At 41.5% G+C, this 18,249-nt stretch overlaps 1 protein-coding gene across 2 annotated transcripts in view; it reads left to right on the plus strand.

Moving 5' to 3' along the window:
- Positions 1–18,249, plus strand: part of SGCD (sarcoglycan delta) — an 870,136-nt gene that overhangs the window by 494,694 nt on the left and 357,193 nt on the right. The window contains exon 1 of one of the 2 annotated variants that reach the window (XM_012781599.3): positions 4,012–4,448. The exons of the other annotated variant lie outside the window; for it this stretch is intronic. Within the exon in view, the coding sequence (XP_012637053.1) occupies positions 4,269–4,448 (180 nt within the window). The 5' untranslated portion in view covers positions 4,012–4,268. Of the gene's footprint in view, positions 1–4,011; positions 4,449–18,249 lie in introns of those variants that run through there. 2 annotated transcript variants of the gene reach the window in all.

Consider the following 18,249-nt stretch of genomic DNA (forward strand, 5'->3'; position numbering starts at 1 on the left):
TTGCTGCTGCCGCCTGTCATGCTTAGCAGCCGACTCATCCCGGGCCCACAGTGCGCATGTGCGGAATGTGCGCCGCACTCTCCGACGGTCTGAGGGACAGGGAACTGGCCCCCTGTTTAAAACATTTGAGGACTCCTACATTAAACTCACACACCTGAAAAGTTGGTTCACTTTTCAGCACTACACTTAAGCAGCAAAGTGACCAAACCAAAATATTCCCAGAAGAAAGCAAAGCAGGTGACAAAAAGAATCTAAACCATAGTGGGGGGAAATGATTGGATAGTACCAGACATGTTTAAGCTATAGTCACAATCATCCCTTTAAAAGGATGATGTGGGAATCCCTGTTTCCCAGTAAGTCAAAAGCTGTTATTTATTCAAAGGGCAGGTATAAGGGCTTGCTGTATGCCAGTTCTAGGCATTGGAACAATGGCAGAAAATGATGCAGACAAAAATCCTCGCCCCCTTGGGGCTTATATTGAAGTGAAGAATGAAGTTTTCTGCTTCGTGTGATTCTCAATATCAGATTATTATTATTATTTTTGAGACAAGGTCTCTGTTGCCTGGGCTAGAGTCCAGTGGTGTCATCATAGCTTACTGTAACCTAGAATTCCTAGGCTCAAGAGATGCCCCTGCCTCAGCCTCCTGAGTAGCTAGAACTACAGGCGCTGTTTTATTTTTTAAAAAATTTTTGTAGAGACAGAGTCTCACTATGTTCCATAGGCTGATCTTGAACTCTTGGCCTCAATCAGTCCTCCTGCCTTGGCCTCCCAAAGTGCTAGGATTACAGGTGTGAGCCACTGAGGTGCTGGGCCAAGATCAGAATTTTTAACTGATGGTTATGATGAGTAGCCATAGAAAGTGTATATGTTATAGGGAGACATAGTCAGTTGTAACTTTGGAATATTAAAAGTAAAAAATCTCTAAAAAGCTAAGAGGTCACCATCTATGAAAGAATTCCACCGTGGGTATCCATTGTCAAGGGGATTCAAGAATCTTTAGTAAGGCTAAAAAGGTGTAAGAGGAAGGGGACTCCTTAGTGATCTCTGGAGTCCTTTGCAAAACTGAAAACCAAGTATAGTACAACAGTATTAAATACTAGCAGTGCTTATATAGTTTGAGCATTTACTGTATGTCATATACTTTTCTAAGTCCTTTTTAATGAGTTACCTCACATAATACACTAATTATATGGGTAAAGAGAATGCAACAGTGTCAAACTGTACTTTTTAAAAAGTAAAAAACATGATTTATATAAACATGAAAAGAAATATGCCAAACATTTGATTTGACTCATTAATTGACAAGGGAATTTGTACAATGGTAACACTGGTTCTCAGAGCATTTGAGGAGCTAAGTGTCAATAGGTGCATTAATAATAAAGGAATCAAGATTGCTAGATTTATATAAAACTGGCCATGCCCTATAAGACAATAAAACATCACATTTGGGGATATTTTTCCATTGGAGAGAAATTACCCTTATCAGACAAAAGTGTCCAAGTTAACATGTAACCTTATTAAATCTGGAACCTTTATTCAACAGCAAACAATTCAGCAAAGCACATTCCTTTTAAATTTGTCTTGAGGGGGCTTGCTAAACAATTCCCACATATGAGGTTGAAAGAACATAACTGCCTTTGGCATTATTTTAAGTTTTGGATACTTTTTCTTAACATTAGAAGAGCTATGCAATTTTTCAGGATTTTTTAGCCTGTAGTAATGAAGCTGGGTCTCAAACTGACATCTCTCTCTCTCCAATACTGCACTGAAATGAGCCACGTAGCAAGTCTTTAGGGAGAGCCTAGGACAGGTCTTTGGGATGACATCACCATTCTTCTTCCTATGTGTAAGCCTTGGTGTGGTCTGTCCAGATATGTTTGTTTATATTTTTAAATTGATTATCAAAACATTTGTAAACCATTTGAAATTAACTCCTTCAACTACTTTTCTCTTTTGTTTCCCTGAAGGAAGCTGTGCATACCAAATGTGATTAATAAACAGTGAGGGGTTCATTAACTATTTGCTATGATTAGCCGTAAAACAAAGGCTGTGGAACCCCAGATAGAAATCAGACTCCTTAGAATTCGCAGCAGCTCTTTTCTCAGAAAGGTTATCATAGTATTTAATTTTGCTGTTGTTGTTAATTTTGGATATTGAGGTTTCCAATCATGGAATGATTGTTAAGGGTTTTCTATTTTTAGGATGATCATTTTGAGCCCTTAAGGTATGAGAAGAAGGTCCAGTACTCCACGAATGGCATTTTGCTCAGCTTCATGTAACTGACTGCTGATTTGGTCCTGCCATTTGCCTTTCCTGTGAGTTAGTCTGGAGGGAAGACTCCAGTGTTATGTTTAGAGAGTAAATGAAAAGCAGCTATGTGGCTGGCTTAATGTTCCAGTAAGGCTTTAGGACAGTTTTCTGAGTTTAAGGTGTAATCCCTATTACATAAAGTTAAGGCAGCAGAAAATTTAGGTAGCCAATCACATAGTTCATTGTAGAACTCATGCTAGATGGGAAAGTACAATTTTGCTTTTCAGTTAGATAAAAGGACTAGGGTTTGCTCCATTTAAAAAAAAATCTAAACTGAAATTTACGTATAGACACTGTTATAAACACTTTCCTTAGATTATCTCTCTAATTCCTCAAAAATTGTATAGGTAGAGTCTATTATCATTCCCATTTCACAGATGAGGACGCCAAGGCCAGCAAGCTGAGGAGGGTTCATAGCCAGCCAGAGGCAGAGCTAAGATTAGACCCAGACCATCTGATGATAAGCCTACTCAGAAAGGCTAGATGATCTCACCTTCCCAAATTATGCTGGAATGGAGAAAGCATGTAGAAAAAGAGCACCAGTTCCATTTTCTGGCCTCAGCTATGGCATTAACTGTCTTTGCAACCCTGGACAAGTGGTTTCATCTGCCTGGGCCTCCACTTCCTTGTGTAAAACGAAGGGTAGAAACAATTTTGATTAGCTGGTTTCTGAGGTTTCTTCCAACTCTAAAATTCTTTGATTCTTTAATTGTATCCTGACCTTAGATGTATGCTCGCTCTCTCCCACTCTCTCACTCTCTGCTTCCCAAGGCAAAATTCCAACCCTGATGCTCATGCCTATTTTAATTAGATGCTACACCCAAAACCCCACTGAATTATTATTTACAGCAATTTCTCAGGAACACATAACACTTAAAATCAGGCAAGCCAGTCTTTAGAATAATTGCTAATGGAGTGTGATTTTTGGAAGTGAAAAGTTAATACTTTAAAAAAAGGAAAAAGACAGTTCTAAACAAATGCTGTTCTCTCTTGAAATCGTCTCTTTTCTACAGTGTTACCTCGACAACTTAGCTTTGTCTCTTTAGAGACGGGGTTTCTTTTCATCGTGGGAGAAGAGGGGTCTCCTTCTCTTCTGTTTTGAGATTTCCTCTTGTTTTATGGGAAAAAGAAATGTCAAAGGTTAGACCGCCAAATCCAGCAGAAATGTCGAATGTACGCAGGACATCTTGAGAGAGTGGCAGCCAGAAATAATCACAGGTGCCCAGAATTAGCACACGTTTTGATTCAAGCTACCTTCTTTTCTCCTTTCTGTTTCCCATAACCATAACACAATGCAACAGCCTCTAAAATGTTACATTTTTGGACCAGCACCATTACAGAGCAGAGAGCAACCAAAGTGCCTGGAAAATAATCGCATTATTTTTAGTCGCTGCAGCGAAAGCTGTACATATCAGGTTGAAGGGACAAACTCTGAAGAACTGAGCCCGTCTGGAAGTGCTAAAAATACTGTTCCCCCTCTAGCAATTGAAATTTTTGAGCAGAGACTTAGGGAAGCGGCAGGTAGGGAGATTGAATTAGAATTCACCTCTCTCTGCTGTAATAAGCTTGTTATCAGGGCTGGCAAGAGCTCAGGGGGCGGACAGGGTCAGGTGGGGACTCGAGTGTCAGGAGGCTAGTTAAAAAGGAGCAGAAGAAAGAGAGGGCTTAGCTCCAGCATCTAGCACCAGAGAGCAGAGCCTGTGTGGACAATGGCTGCAAAATCAGAATTGGTTCTAGAAGCAGTTTCCTTGTCTGGTCAGGAGCATGAGCTCAGCAGACGCCATGAGCGCCGTGGCAGGGGACCGAGCCCGTGCTTGACACATGTGTTTCCCATTGATGACTGGAGACAGCCCGGTAGCTGGGAGTCGGCCTGACAAAGCCGTATTGAAGTGTGCAGAGTATGGTTTCAAGGCAGGCAGAAACAGAACGGGAATGCTGTTCAGGAAATTCTTGAGGCATGGGCAGGGACTTGGCTGCAGTTCTGCAGTTGGAAAATCTGACTGGGGCAGCTTCTGAGCACGGGCTGGGCCTGCTCGCACTGTCAGCGGGCCGAGTGGCCGCCGCCTTCAGAGTGTCTCAGCACACCCAGGGATCAGGGGCGATTGTCGTCCGCCGAGCCGTGAAACAGACAAGAGAGGTAGGGGACTGTTCGGTGCTCGCATTCCTCGCCTGTTCACTTCCTAAGCTGTCTGTCTGCTGTTTGCTTGCAGGCACTCTGACTTTGGCTGTGTGTGTGTGTGTGTGTGTGTGTGTGTGTGTGTGTCTGTCTGTCTGTGTGTGTTAATAAGTTAGACCGTGATCACTTAGACATTTAGCGTGCAGTTGTACTCTTTGCCCTCTCCACCCTCCCTCGAGATCTGATTTTCCGCAGGGCAGACACACTTTTGAAAGTTAGGATTTAGCTGGCGACACTATTGCGTAAAGAGAAGTACGTGCATTCCTTGTGTTGTCACCCTGCTCCGACCGTCTGTAACTTTTCCTTTCTACTCAGGAGGACAGTTCATTGGCAGGAAGGATAATTTTAGAGAAAACTATGTTCTTTGCTTCACAAGAGTTTTGAGAGAGAAGTTTGGTTTTTGTTTTTTTGTTTTTTTTTTTTTAAGCAGAAAATGGCTCTCATTTTAGGAAGGAATCAGAGTTTGAAGTTTCTCTTTTGGATCAGACTTGCAGAGTGTATATACATCTGAGTATACGGGTTCCCAGCATCTTTTATTTTTATATAGGATTTTTGACCGTCATTATCTGGGATTTGACTGTTCATGATATCTTTGCCTAGAAATACGCTGGACCAGTATTTGTAATTTGTTTCTGTAATCATTTCCAGTTTTTCTCACTTGAAGTAATTTGCAGTTTTACTCTCAAAAAGTATGCCTGTATTTTAGGAAACATAGATAACAAAAAAGTAACAGAGAACAGTAGTTTATTCAAAATCATTGTTAAAAGAGACATAATGGGGCGAGTTTTATTTTCTTGATTGATTGGTTTTGTTTTATACCTTAATGAAAAGAGCTTCTTTTAGGAAATCAAATTTTAAATAATTTTCAGCACAAAAGTAACCTCAGTTTTCCTCTTCAATTTTGGGTTTTCCTTACCCATATCAACTCTATTGCAGTATAGGTTTTTTTTCCTCTCACAGAAAAGCTCTGTCTTATTGCATGTATAGCATTTAGAAAACATAATATATTATAATTGCATTACAATGCATTACAATTGCATATACTTATTTACAGCGTTTAGAGAACATAATACATTGTAATTTCATTAAGAGACTAGTTTAGCTCAGATAAAGCTGGACTAAATCTTGCTACTGTGTTATAATTACAAGAAGAGCGATCTGGGACAACATGATATTTTGCAAAGGGGGCTTGGCCAAGAGTCTAACTGGGAAGATGCATGAATGAATGGATTCTTGGATGTATTCTTGAGTAGCTAGGGAGTAACTAGACCTCTTAAAGGTGGATCTCTTATGAAAACAGGTGTGTGTTTACTTCAGTGTCCTAAAATCTCTAAACAAGTAGCTAATAGAGTAAATTTAATGGTCAGTAAATTCTGGAGTGCTTGGGTTTCTCATTCCTTGCTCGGTGCACAATCTAGAATACATAGGAAGAAGTTATGTCCTATTGGTAGAAAGTCAGAATTTTTAGTTACCAATTTTTATTTTTTACTTGGAGTTGGCAATTGGGATATCACTGGCAACGTGATCTCTTACTCTAAGAGAGAGCCCATGATTGTTTTCTTTATTAACCTCACCTTTGTATCGGGTGGTGTGGGGATGGTGAAGGGAATTGCAGGATTTGGGGCAGGGACATGGGGGTAGAGTTGGAAGTCAGGATGGTGACTTCATTTTGTTTTTTATTTTTCCAAAGTGTGTACTGAGCGAGCAAAATGCCAAGACAGATTAGGAACTAGCATGAACCATAGCCAAGCCCACTGCCAGTGAAAAAGGAGACTTCAGTGAGCGTGGATGTCATACTCCTCTAAATTTAGTGCGCGTCAAGCGTCGAGCAGAAAGAGGCGTGAAATAGCAACTCCAGGTTGCAGGATTATGAAGAGCAGTGCCTGAAACTTGGAAGAAACTCTGTCGTTTCTCTTTTTAAAAAGTAAAGGAGGGAAAAGCCAAGCTCTCTTGACATTTGAACAGGAATGAAAAAAAGGAAAGCAGGGAGGGGAGAGAGCACAGAGGACGAAATCCAGGGCAGAGGTGGAGGCAGAGAGGAAGGAGGAGCAGACAGACTGGCCAGTGGGGGGTGGAGGGAGGAGTCCTTTGGCCGGGAATGAAACACACATACTCAAACAGCAAAAGCCACCAGGCACTGATTTTCTGGGCTGGAAGTGCGTAGATAAACGACGGCCTCAAAAGACAGAAATGTTTTCCCCGTGTGTTCACCCTGCCCTGCCTTCTGGAAGTAATCAGAATGCACATTGTGTAAAAAATGGCATCACCCAAGGGTTCAAATTTCCTGAGTAAGGAGGGAGCAGGCTCTTAGGGAGGCCTTATTTTTAACCCATATTAGTTCCTTGCAGAAATATTTCTGCTGGGAGTGTTGAGTGAAGGGACCAGGTGGAGCCGGGTGAGTAACCCCAGTGGGAAAAGCTTGTCAATGGCCCTGCCTATAGTGATTTTGTTGTTATTATTATAAGCGAATATATAGTGTCATATATGTGCTTTATCCCGATGGAGAAATTTCTTTAATTCTGTTTATTTTTTATTAATATTTTTAAAAAAGCAAAGGGCACATGCCACATTGTTGGTTGTATGAGTGCCAACATGATGCTCAGAGGAAATGTTCATTGGAGCATTTTGGATTTTCTGAATGGGATGCTTAACAATACTGCAAATATTCTAAAATTTGAAAAAACTTAAAAACTAAAACATTTCTGGTCTCAAGCATTTTGGATAAGAGATATTCAACCTATACTAGGATTCTTCAGAGAAACAGAAACAATAGCATATGTGTGTGTGTGTGTGTGTGTGTGTGTGTGTGTGTATTTATGTGGAGCTTTATTTTAGGAATTGACTTACATAATTATGGAGTTAGAGAATTCTCATGAAATACTATTAACTCTCTGCAAGCTGGAGACCCAGGAAAGCCTGAAGTCCTAAAAACCAGGGGAGGTGATGGTATAACTCCTGGTCTGGGACCAAAGGCCAGAGAATGAGGTAGGGCTCAGAGGGTGCTGATGTAATTCCTGGATTCCAAAGTCCCAAGAACCAGGAGCTCCAATGCCTGAGGGTAGAAGAAAGTGAATGTCTCAGCTAAAGGAGAGAGAATGATTAGCCTTTCCTCTGCCTTTTTGTTCTTTTTGGGCCCTAAGCAGATGGAAAGCTTTCTGCCCACCTTGGTGAGCATGGCCATTCTTCACTTAGTCTCCTGATTCAAATGCTCATGTCTTCTGGAAACACACTGAGGGACACACTCAGAAATACTGTTTTACCAGCTATCTGGGCATCTCACAACCCAGTCAGCTTAACACATAAAATTAACCATCACATTGGTGAAAGTGTTTGATACTCGTTTTATAAGATTAGGAAGTTCCTGAAATCATAATTTTGACCAGCTGGGAGGGACATGGGCCATCTTGTTCATCATTTCTTGAGTTTGGATCCTATACAGACAAGTAACAAGGCAGAAAGCAAGATCTGGGTCTGCATTGTTTTAATTATTTTATCATACTATTGTTTAAGTATGTACAGACCAAAAGACCCGTAGTTATTACTTTTTATTCATGAGCAATTATAACACTAAAATGAATGTATGAATTAAAGAAAACCATGCACATTATCAACATCGGTTTCTTATGTAGAGAGTGCTTTACTGGAATGAATAAGGCTTATAACATGAACATGGCGCTAGTGCTTATCTGGAGATGATTTTGGTTTTGTTACACACAGACTCGTGTCCCAGACAGATACTTGGTTCTTTCATAATTTTTTCTCTTCAAAGCTGCCTTCACCTGCATTCCATGACACCTAAAAGGAAGGCATCAGTTTGTGTTACACACTGTGCTTCTTTCTCATTATTCATGACAATTAGAATAGAGCCACTGTTGCCAATATGATCATACAATTAATTGTGCTATAGTAGCCCTTAGTCATGAATTGGATCTCTTTGTTATATATACGTGTGTGTGTGTGTATATAATATGTGTGTGTATATAATGTGTGTGTGTATATAATATGTGTGTGTGTATATAACGTGTGTGTATATATAATATGTGTGTGTGTATAATACGTGTGTATATAATATGTGTGTGTATATAATATGTGTGTATATAATATGTGTGTATGTATAATATGTGTGTGTATATATAATATGTGCGTGTGTATATAATATGTGCGTGTGTATATAATATGTGTGTGTGTATATAATATGTGTGTGTGTGTGTGTATATAATGTGTGTGTGTGTGTATTTTTTTGAGACAAAGTGTTGCTCTGTCACTCTAGACAGAGTGCCATGGTGTCATCACAGCTCACTGCAACCTCAAACTCCTGGGCTCAAGCAATCCTCCTGCCTCAGCCTCCCAAGTAGCTGGGACTATAGGCATGTACCACCATACCCAGCTAATTTTTCTATTTTTTGTAAAGGAGTTATCTCACTATGTTGTTCAGGTTGGTCTCCAACTTCTGACATCAAGCAGTCCTCCTCCCAGAGTGTTTTTACAGATGTGAGCCACTGTGCCCGGTGAGATCTAAATTTTCTTAGAACAGAATTTGCATAAATAAGCAAATAAAAAGAAAATATAAACAGAGGAATGAATTCAGTAGAGAACGCTCAGATCCCTGGAAAAATCTGAGGATCCTTGTTGGCCTACACATTAAAACATGCTGTTTCTAGCCAGTTCTGGTTCCACAGAAGAACCCCTGCAGGAATCTGGGAAGGAATGGCTTTGGGAACACTGCTGTCTGAATTCCTAATGCAGCCCCAGCCCTTTTATTTGTTCCACATATTGGGGCTTTAGAAGAGATTTTATTTGAAAAGAGGGTTTTCATGCTGTATCAATTAAGATTGCATTTGGCTGCAAGTAATTGAAACCCTGCTCAGAAAAGTCTAATTATATAAGGTCTTGCTGTTTTGTGCATACAGATACAGTGCAGATTGACACAGTCCAGGACTGTTGCAGAAGCTGAACAACGTTCCTTTCTATTCTACCATTCTCAGTCCTTGAGCTCAACTCCCCATTCTCATCCTCAAATGTCTTGTTCAAGTCAGGGCAAAAGTGTTGGGATAAGAAGAGAAAAATTATTTCTCCTCTTAAGCATTGCCCCTTTAATCAGGAAGGGATACCCTCTCCTGTAGAGCTCTTCTCATCTCAGAATATACAGCCAGAATTGGGTCACAGATCACGAATGACCCCTGGAATGATATCATGGCATGATATTAGCATGAGTGCTTTAGACCAATCATGTTGGACCCGCTGGATCTGGACATGCGTAGGAACCCATACATTCAGACCAAGGGCATTTTTGTTTTGCTGATAAGCGTATCAGTGTTCTATTAGTGGCTAAGGATAGATGGGGAGGATGTCTGTGTTAGACAGTGGACAGTGTTGGCCACAAATGCTTAAAATTTATTTTTTACAACAATGAATAAACAAATATACTTGAAAAAGCACTGCTGTAGCAACCTCTTTCTTCTATTTTAAATAAGTCAGCATTGAGACCATAAAAGGTCTGTTACTTACCTTACAACACATGCAGTGCAAGACAAAGACAGTGTTTCTGGTCCCATGACTCTGAGTCTGGCGTGGCATACATGGTACATGCATTGGCTCAGTAATAACAGCTGAGCGAGACTTCGGAACTCGTGCTACAGAAAGTAACATGACAGTGGAGGTCCATCAGAAATCACCTGGTCCCGTGGTTTCTTACAACCTACTGAATCAGAGTCTCTGAGATTAGAGTTGGAGAATTGTTCTACTTTTGAAGCCTCCCCCAGATTGTGTTGAGGCCAGCTGGACACTGGTCCACAGAATGGGACTTGTTAAACACAAATGAGGCTGGATCTCTAATTTGTTGCAGGAGCCCCTTACAGCATTGCTGGCAGGTGCCAGCCACATGTGATGGCAGTCCCCACAGGGGGCATGAGCCTCATTCCACTGTGAGGGAGGCTGACGTGCTTTCCCATCTCAAGCCTCCTCAGATGGAGCCAAATTGCCTCTCTGTCCTCTGTGACAGTTGCCCTTTCTGTCATCTCTCAAGCCACATCTGAGGTGGTGATCTTACTTGGTAAAGAAGTGGGGTTAAGAGAGGGAGTAAAGGTAGAGGTGGCCAGAGATCTCGGAGTAGGTCCAGGCTCCATTCATCTCTGGATCTCAGTTTTCCCGTGTGTAAAATGGGATCAGATGCCTCTACAGTGTTTTCTGTGTCTTCCAAACTGTTTTTTTATCATTCCTGAGACTCTTCCTCTTCTTTAAGAATATGTCTTAGGCCAGGCATGGTGGCTCACACCTGTAATCCTAGCACTCTGGGAGGCCAAGGCGGGAGGTTCGCTTGAGGTTAGTTCGAGACCAACCTGAGCGAGAGTGAGACCCTGTCTCTACTAAAAATAGAAAAATTAGCTGGGCTTGGTGGCGCATGCCTGTAGCCCCAGCTACTTGGGAGGCTGAGGCAGGAGGATCGCTTGAGCCCAGGAGTTTGAGGTTGCTATGAGCTAGGCTGATGCCATAGTGCTCTAGCCTGGGCAACAGAGCGAGACTCTATCTCAAAAAAAAAAAAAAAAAAAAAAGAATGTGTCTTAGTCTTCCTTTCTCAAGGCAGGCATCATGAATCATGTCACCTCTCCCTCCACCTTTTCCTGTGCTATTCTCTTTACCTGACTCTGAACGTATGCCAGTGAACCTCCTCCTGTCAAAAATGTGGTTCCCTGTACTTGGCTGCAGTCATCCGGCCAGAACACATTCCATGATGAAGACACAGACCTCTAGTAACTGAGGAGGAGGAGGAGGAGGCTGACTCCGATTGAGAGGAGTCACCTCAAGAAAGAAGAAGGGCAGCTGGGATCATCTTGCAGGAGAAGGAAAGTGGTTGTTACAATGCGAACTGAGCTCAGCCTCTGAGTCAGACCCAGGTTGGGACCCTGGCTATGTGGCCTCAGGCAAGTCCGCCATCTCCATCTTCCAGAATTTTCTAATCTCTCAAATGGACATGAGAAAAGTACCTACCACGGGCCGGGCGTGGTGGCTCACGCCTGTAATCCTAGCTCTCTGGGAGGCCGAGGCGGGCGGATTGCTCGAGGTCAGGAGTTCGAAACCAGCCTGAACAAGAGCAAGACCCCGTCTCTACTATAAAAATAGAAAGAAATTAATTGGCCAACTAATATATATATATATAAAAAAAATTAGCTGGGCATGGTGGCGCATGCCTGTAGTCCCAGCTACTCGGGAGGCTGAGGCAGAAGGATTGCTTGAGCCAGGAGATTGAGGTTGCTGTGAGCTAGGCTGACGCCATGGCACTCACTCTAACCTGGGCAACAAAGCGAGACTCTGTCTCAAAAAAAAAAAAAAAAAAAAAAGTACCTACCACGTAGTGCATTGTGAGATTGTGCACATAATGCACTTAGCGTAGTCACTAAATACAGGAGGCACTTAAATATGTTAGATATGCATATGGTGTCTATTAACTGAGATGGCGCCAGGCAAACTAACAAAGAATGAAGTAGGCAGATCAAGATAGAATGAAGAGTTGAGACAACCAGCGGAGGAGAGAATGTTTTATATTGAATTGTCCAGGTTGCCTTTTCTGTGTTGCGCAGATTTCTCTAGAGATTCCAGAGTTCCCTTTATTTCACCTTTGCTGCCACACAGAAAGGTCTTCATTACTGTTTCAAATTCCTGTTGTAAAGCGTGAACTGCCTCATATAAGGAAAACCATGTATACCACGGCCTCTGACCTGCCCCTCAGACAGGTCTGCAAGATGGGGGAGGAACGTGTCACCGTGGTTCACTTAGTGTATAAATCCTGCAAGATTGGTTTGCTCAGAAAGCTGTGCTGGTGGTGGTATTAATGGAGCTCAGGGTGTGTGTAGGTGGATGTGGATTCAATGGCCTTATTCTTCTTTTTAACTGATAAAGCAATGGCACCTATTAAGGCAAGCACAATTCCCTGATAAAAACTATATTGCCAGGGATTAGAAACTCCCTCCTTGTTCAGACCACTTTTCCTCTCAGTGAGATAGCATCAGACTCTGTCCTGAGCACCCTGACTTCTAAATAATACATTGTGAATGCCTGGAAACCTTGTGACTTTGCCAGGCTTGAAGTCTTCAGATGCAGCAACTACTTTCATTGAGCTCAGAGTAAATAAATACCAAGGTTAGCTCCCTTCTCCAAGCAAATCATTGGACAATGTCCTGTTGTATTAACCCTGATGGGGGTTGTGGTACTGAGCGTGGCGTATTCACTGAAAGAAGATTGCTCAAGGGTAGGCACAGTGGGGTACAGAGCCACACTGTCTTTCTGTCATTCCTGTTCTTACCTATGATTGACTTCTCTCTTTTTTCTAGTACTATAATCTTTCTAGGTCTTTTCTTCTATTTCTTTATTCTGTTATATCCCACCCATTGCTAGTTTCTTTTCCCTTTGTCATTCTTTGAATACATGCTTACCAAAGTTGTCATCTGCTTCTTCCCTATGGGGTCAGGAGTACTGGTAATAGACCAAAGCATAATTTTTACCATGTGATGACAAACATTAACTACTAACATTGGCCGTGACCTTCAAAGGCTTGTGGTCTCTCTTCTGTCTTTGACAAATCTACTCTTACTCCCAGTGTTTCCAGGCTGATGATCCAACCAGCAGGTCTTTAGGTGCATTTTGGCTCACAAAGTGTTGTTTTATTAATTAGTTGCAAAACATTTCAGTATCCTAGGATATCACATAAAACTCTAGATATTTAGACCATCAAGGGAAAGTTGAAGATGGGCATCCCTGGTCTGATTTTTCATGGCACAGTGGTTGGTGGGCTCTATCTGGGCAGCTTCTGTTTCTTTGAGAGGACATGTGCCCACTTCATTTTGTGACCTCCTCTTGCCCCCTGTTTCCTGATCTCTAGGTGTTTACTCTAGTCAACTCTGCTTTTCTTGGTTGGGTTTCTCAACTGAACAACGGAAGGTAGATAGTAATTTGAATGGCCATTTTCTCAGTTCTCTGAAAGGTAGTACATATAATACCATTCTAGATGCATAGGAGAGAAGTTAGGGTATAATGAATTTATGACTGGCTTCTCTTAGAGAACACTGCTGAGATGGGCAAAGTATCTACTGGAAAGGGGAGTGCAAGAGGAAAGCATGGTGGCCAAGAACACAGGTCTCGAAATTAGATACTCCTTGGTGGAATAATTACCTTATTGGATTATAGCCAGGATTAAAAACTTTAAATGTGATAGAAATCACAACAGTCACTTCCTCTGGGGATGGGTGTTGATTAAAAAGGGGCTCAAGAGAACTTTATAGGGTGGTAGAAATGTTACCTGTCTTGTTTGAATATTGGTTACAAAGATACGCAGATTTGTAAAACTCATCGAGCTGTATATAGTTAATATCTGTGTATTTCACTAGATTTAAATGATACCTCAACACACATATATACATACATGTATATATACACAGAAGATGCAAAGTGCTTAGCAAAATGCATAATGACTTTTAGCTATTGTTATCATGCTTGTTTCTGGAAATTTTTATTAAAAAAAAATTAAATGACCAAAAATGAGATGAAGAGCTTTTATTTTCAGGCCACAGATTTTACTGCCAGCATTCAAGAGCACAGGTAATAGCTAAAGATCCTTGCCGAACACAATTGTCAAGGGAGAATCTACCGGATCAATGCTAATTTTATGGAACTATTGAATCACTATAGCAGGATGTTCCTAATTTGTTGTAGCTGCTTTTCCTGATGCTATAAAAATTTATGGGTTTCAGAGACATATCAAAGATGGTTTATTACCTGGGAGAAAATGCCTATATTTAGAGTAAATTGTACACTGGCTGGAATACAGTAGATGCTCAATAATTATTCAATAATTTGACTTAAAATTAATATCCATTTTGAGAACTTCTAGATAAAACAATCAGAAAAGTATAGTTTTACTTAATAATCACATTGTTATAAGCAATTATTGACATATATCTGGAAGCATTTAACACAATAATTAAGAGAACAGATTTTCTAGCCAGGCATTCTGGGTTCAAATTCTTGCCGTGTCTTTAACAAGCAGAGTGATTTGGGGCAGGTTATTTAACCTGTCTTTCTCAGTTGGTTTAATTGTAAAATAGGAATAATTATAGTACCTGCCTCACGATGACATGTCTGTGATGATTAAATACATGCAGAACTGTGTCTAGCATGGAGTGCCATTACACAAGTGTTTGTCATCTTTTGTCCTTTATGTTAGAGAGTTGATGGGTTTTTGTGATTTGTCTTTAAGTGTCGTTCAAAACCTACGTATATGGTGATTGGTAGAAGTGATTTGAAATGGGTTCGCGTGGAGAATACTGAAGCCTGGAATTTATGGGAAACATACTGGTTTTCTGTTTAACTGAGTTTGGTTTTGTTACTCACTTACTCTGTGACCTTGATTAAGTCACCTCACCTCCCTGGACCTTGTTTTCTCATCTGTTAAATAAGGATTTGGACTTTATATTGTCCATGTTCCCTTGAGGCCTTGTGTGTCCCTCTGATCTCAAGTGTTTGAATCATGTTCATCATTATTTTATTACACAGACTGGTCCCCAAGTCACAGAAGAGCTGTAGCAGCTCAACTGTGATTGTCACTATCTGGTTCTGGTCAGGATCATCCGTGGGGATTTAAAAAGCACTGGCCTTGTACAGCTCAGGGCAGCTGGTTGGCTAAAGAGGTCTGCTGCTGCTGTTTGGGCCGGCCAGAGAAGTGGCCGTGAAGGGGGAGTGGCAGCATCCTTTGCATGTGAAAATGACACCATTAAATCTATGATCGGGTGTCTGGAAATTTTTTTTCCTGCTCAAGGGTGCTCACTTCATACATCCTTTTCTGGTCTTCTCATTGCAACATCAAGGGCTGGCTAGGTTCAGAATGTTGTCTCTGAGCTTTATATAATACTTGTGATTCCTTCAAGTCTTTGCTCAAATATTAATACCTTCTGCATAAGGTCGACCCTTAAACCATGCTTTTAAAAATCGACCTCACTGTACTCCCCAACCCCATGGTACTTCTCGCCTGTTTTTTCCTGTGTTTTTTTGGGAAGAGTCGTTTCTTCGTAGCACTCATCTTCTTGTTTGTAATATGAGTGTAATACACTTTGGTTTTCATGCTTGGTGTCTGTCTCCCCCATCACTACCTCCTACCACTGCCATGAGATCAGGGTCTTTGCTTTTGCTCATTGATAAAAACAAATGCCTAGAACAGAGCCGTGGGAGGACCTGAGGTGCTGGCAGTGTTTATGGCTATTTAAGGGCATGACTCGCTACACACACCTCCGTGGTCACTCTCAATCCCTTCCATCCGATTCAGGGCAAGCTAAGTCTTTTCCTCACTGTGTGTGAAATACAGAGATAGTTGAACCTGAGCCTGATCCCAGGCTGTGGCCAACTTACTAGGAACGTCCCTTGAGAACATTCCTGCATTTTCTGGAACCTCTGTTTGTTCATTTATGAAGCAGTTTTAATTATACCGATCTTTCAGAGTGTTCTCAGGACTGTGTACACTCATATATCTGACAGTGCGTAGTACACATCCCTTTGTGTGTACTTCACCTCCTTCTGCATGTTCTTAAACGTTCCTCCATCTACATCTCCAGGATGGTGGAAATTGATGTTCATGATGATACTAAAATATCTTTTAGTTCATTAGAGATAAGTATTCAACACCAGGCATATTACCTAAATGCCAGGTATATTACAATTTGGGGAGTGCTCTGGCAATAATATCTATTAAAAACTGTATATACACTTTGGCCTAGCAATTTGGTTTCCAGGTGTATTCGGACACGTGTGCAACATGTGTGCTCCATTCCTCTGGCTGTCAGTGGTACTCATGTGCTGGAGCTTTAAATACTTACATCTCGAGGCCCCACTCTGCTCTTCCTCCTGAAGTCTGGACTCATTTCCAGGTGCCACTGGGACCTCTTCCTCTTGGAGTTTTATGTGTTCTGAGCAGTAACAGAGCTGTCTCTGCCCCCCTCCCCACGTACTCCATTTGTTCCCGCCCCTCAAGCCGCCCATCCCCCTGCTGTCCCCATCCTCATAAATGGCAGGCTGCCCGCCTGGCTGCCTATGCTGGGCCTTGGTGTTGCCCTCAGCTCCTGTCCTTTCCTCACTCCCTGTGTCTCAGGCAGCAGCAGATCCTGTCTATCAGCGCTACTTTCCCAGTAGGTTCCAAAGACAGCAGTTCTCCACCTTCTCCCCGCCCTCCCCACGGGGCAGGGCCACTGTCACCTCTCTCTGGGCAATGGCAGTAGTCACAGGTCTCTGCTCCCTCCCTTTCCATTCTCGTCTCCTGCAGTCTGTTCTCTAGAGTGCAGCTAGAGAGTGACCCCAAAGGGAAAATCTGATCGCCTCATTCCCACACCTTGGTTCTCCGATGGTCACTGTCACAGTCAGCATCATACCTGTGGCTTTTACTGGGGCTTATAAGTCCCTACAAACTCCTCATTCCACCTGCACCCTAGTGCATTTTGAAACACTTTCTTCCTGCTTCACTCTGATCTAGCTGCCCTGTCTTTCACACGTGCCAAGCAAAGTCTACCTCAGGGCCTTTGCACTTGCTGGCATTGTTTTCGCCAACTGGAATGCTTCCCCAGGTATCCTCATGCTTTGTTCTCTTGCTCATTTGTATTTTGTTCTCAAATCTCTCCACTACAGAGAGGTTTTCCCTAGGTGTTCCTTAACCGGGAGCCCCCAACACTGTGTCCTCTTGTGCTACCTCGCTTTTAACTTCATAAGACAGACTCCCAAGAATAAGTACAAAATATTACTTGTATATATTATCTATTTACCATTGTTTCCTCTAAAACATAAGGTTTGCAAGGCAGGGAGTCGGTCTTGTTGCCGTTGGCTGTGTAATACCCGCACATGGTAGTATCTGGGCAGTATTTATTGGTTTAAATCTTCATAAGTAACAGAACACGAATGGAAATAGCAGCAGTGTTCATCTCTAAAGAGTTGGTTAAGTTAAATATCATATATCCATGCAATTTAAAATGATCTGTTAAAAAATAGATTTCTCTATGTTTTTATGGAACTATTGCTTAGTTCTCAGTGGGCCAAGTTCGATTTAGAGCAATATGAAAATTACGCTCTTGTTTGTATAAAAAAGAAAAATATTAAGGTGTGCGTGTATTGAACATATATATTGAATAATACCTGTGTGTGTGTGTATTGAATGTTTCTCTAAGAATAAGAAAGAATCTGGTTCTAGTGGTTGCCTCTATGGAGGGAAGTTGAAAGTGTGAATGAGATTTTCTTCACTGTAGTATTTTTTTTTTATTATTCTAAATACATGTGCTTATGTATATTTTTTTCAGTAAGAATTGTTCAAATCTTAAATATTCCAATTTTTTTATTAGAACATGATTTTTATTTCATCATATTATAGAGGTACAAATATTGTTAGGGTTACAAATATTGCTCCTGCCCCCTCCCTCCCCCCAAAATGTCCAATCCCCTGGTGATGGGCATTGTACACGTTATGGAAACATACACCCCTTTCCTCCTCCCCACTGCTGCCTGCCCACCACCTGCTAGAAAGTTTGTTTTGTTTTGTTTTGTTTTGTTTAACATTTTGGTTACATTGTGTATCTTTGCCTCTCCCTAAGAAGGGTTACAGTCATGCCCTCCTGGATAATTAAAATGTGGTATATGCTCACAATGGAATATTACTCAATCCTAAGAAATGACAGTGAGCTAGCACCATTTATGCTATCCTGGATTAAGCTTAAGCCTGTTATCCAAAGTGAGGCGACAC

The sequence above is a fragment of the Microcebus murinus genome, chromosome 21 (genome assembly GCF_040939455.1).
Source record: "Microcebus murinus isolate Inina chromosome 21, M.murinus_Inina_mat1.0, whole genome shotgun sequence".
Classification (NCBI taxonomy): domain Eukaryota; kingdom Metazoa; phylum Chordata; class Mammalia; order Primates; family Cheirogaleidae; genus Microcebus; species Microcebus murinus.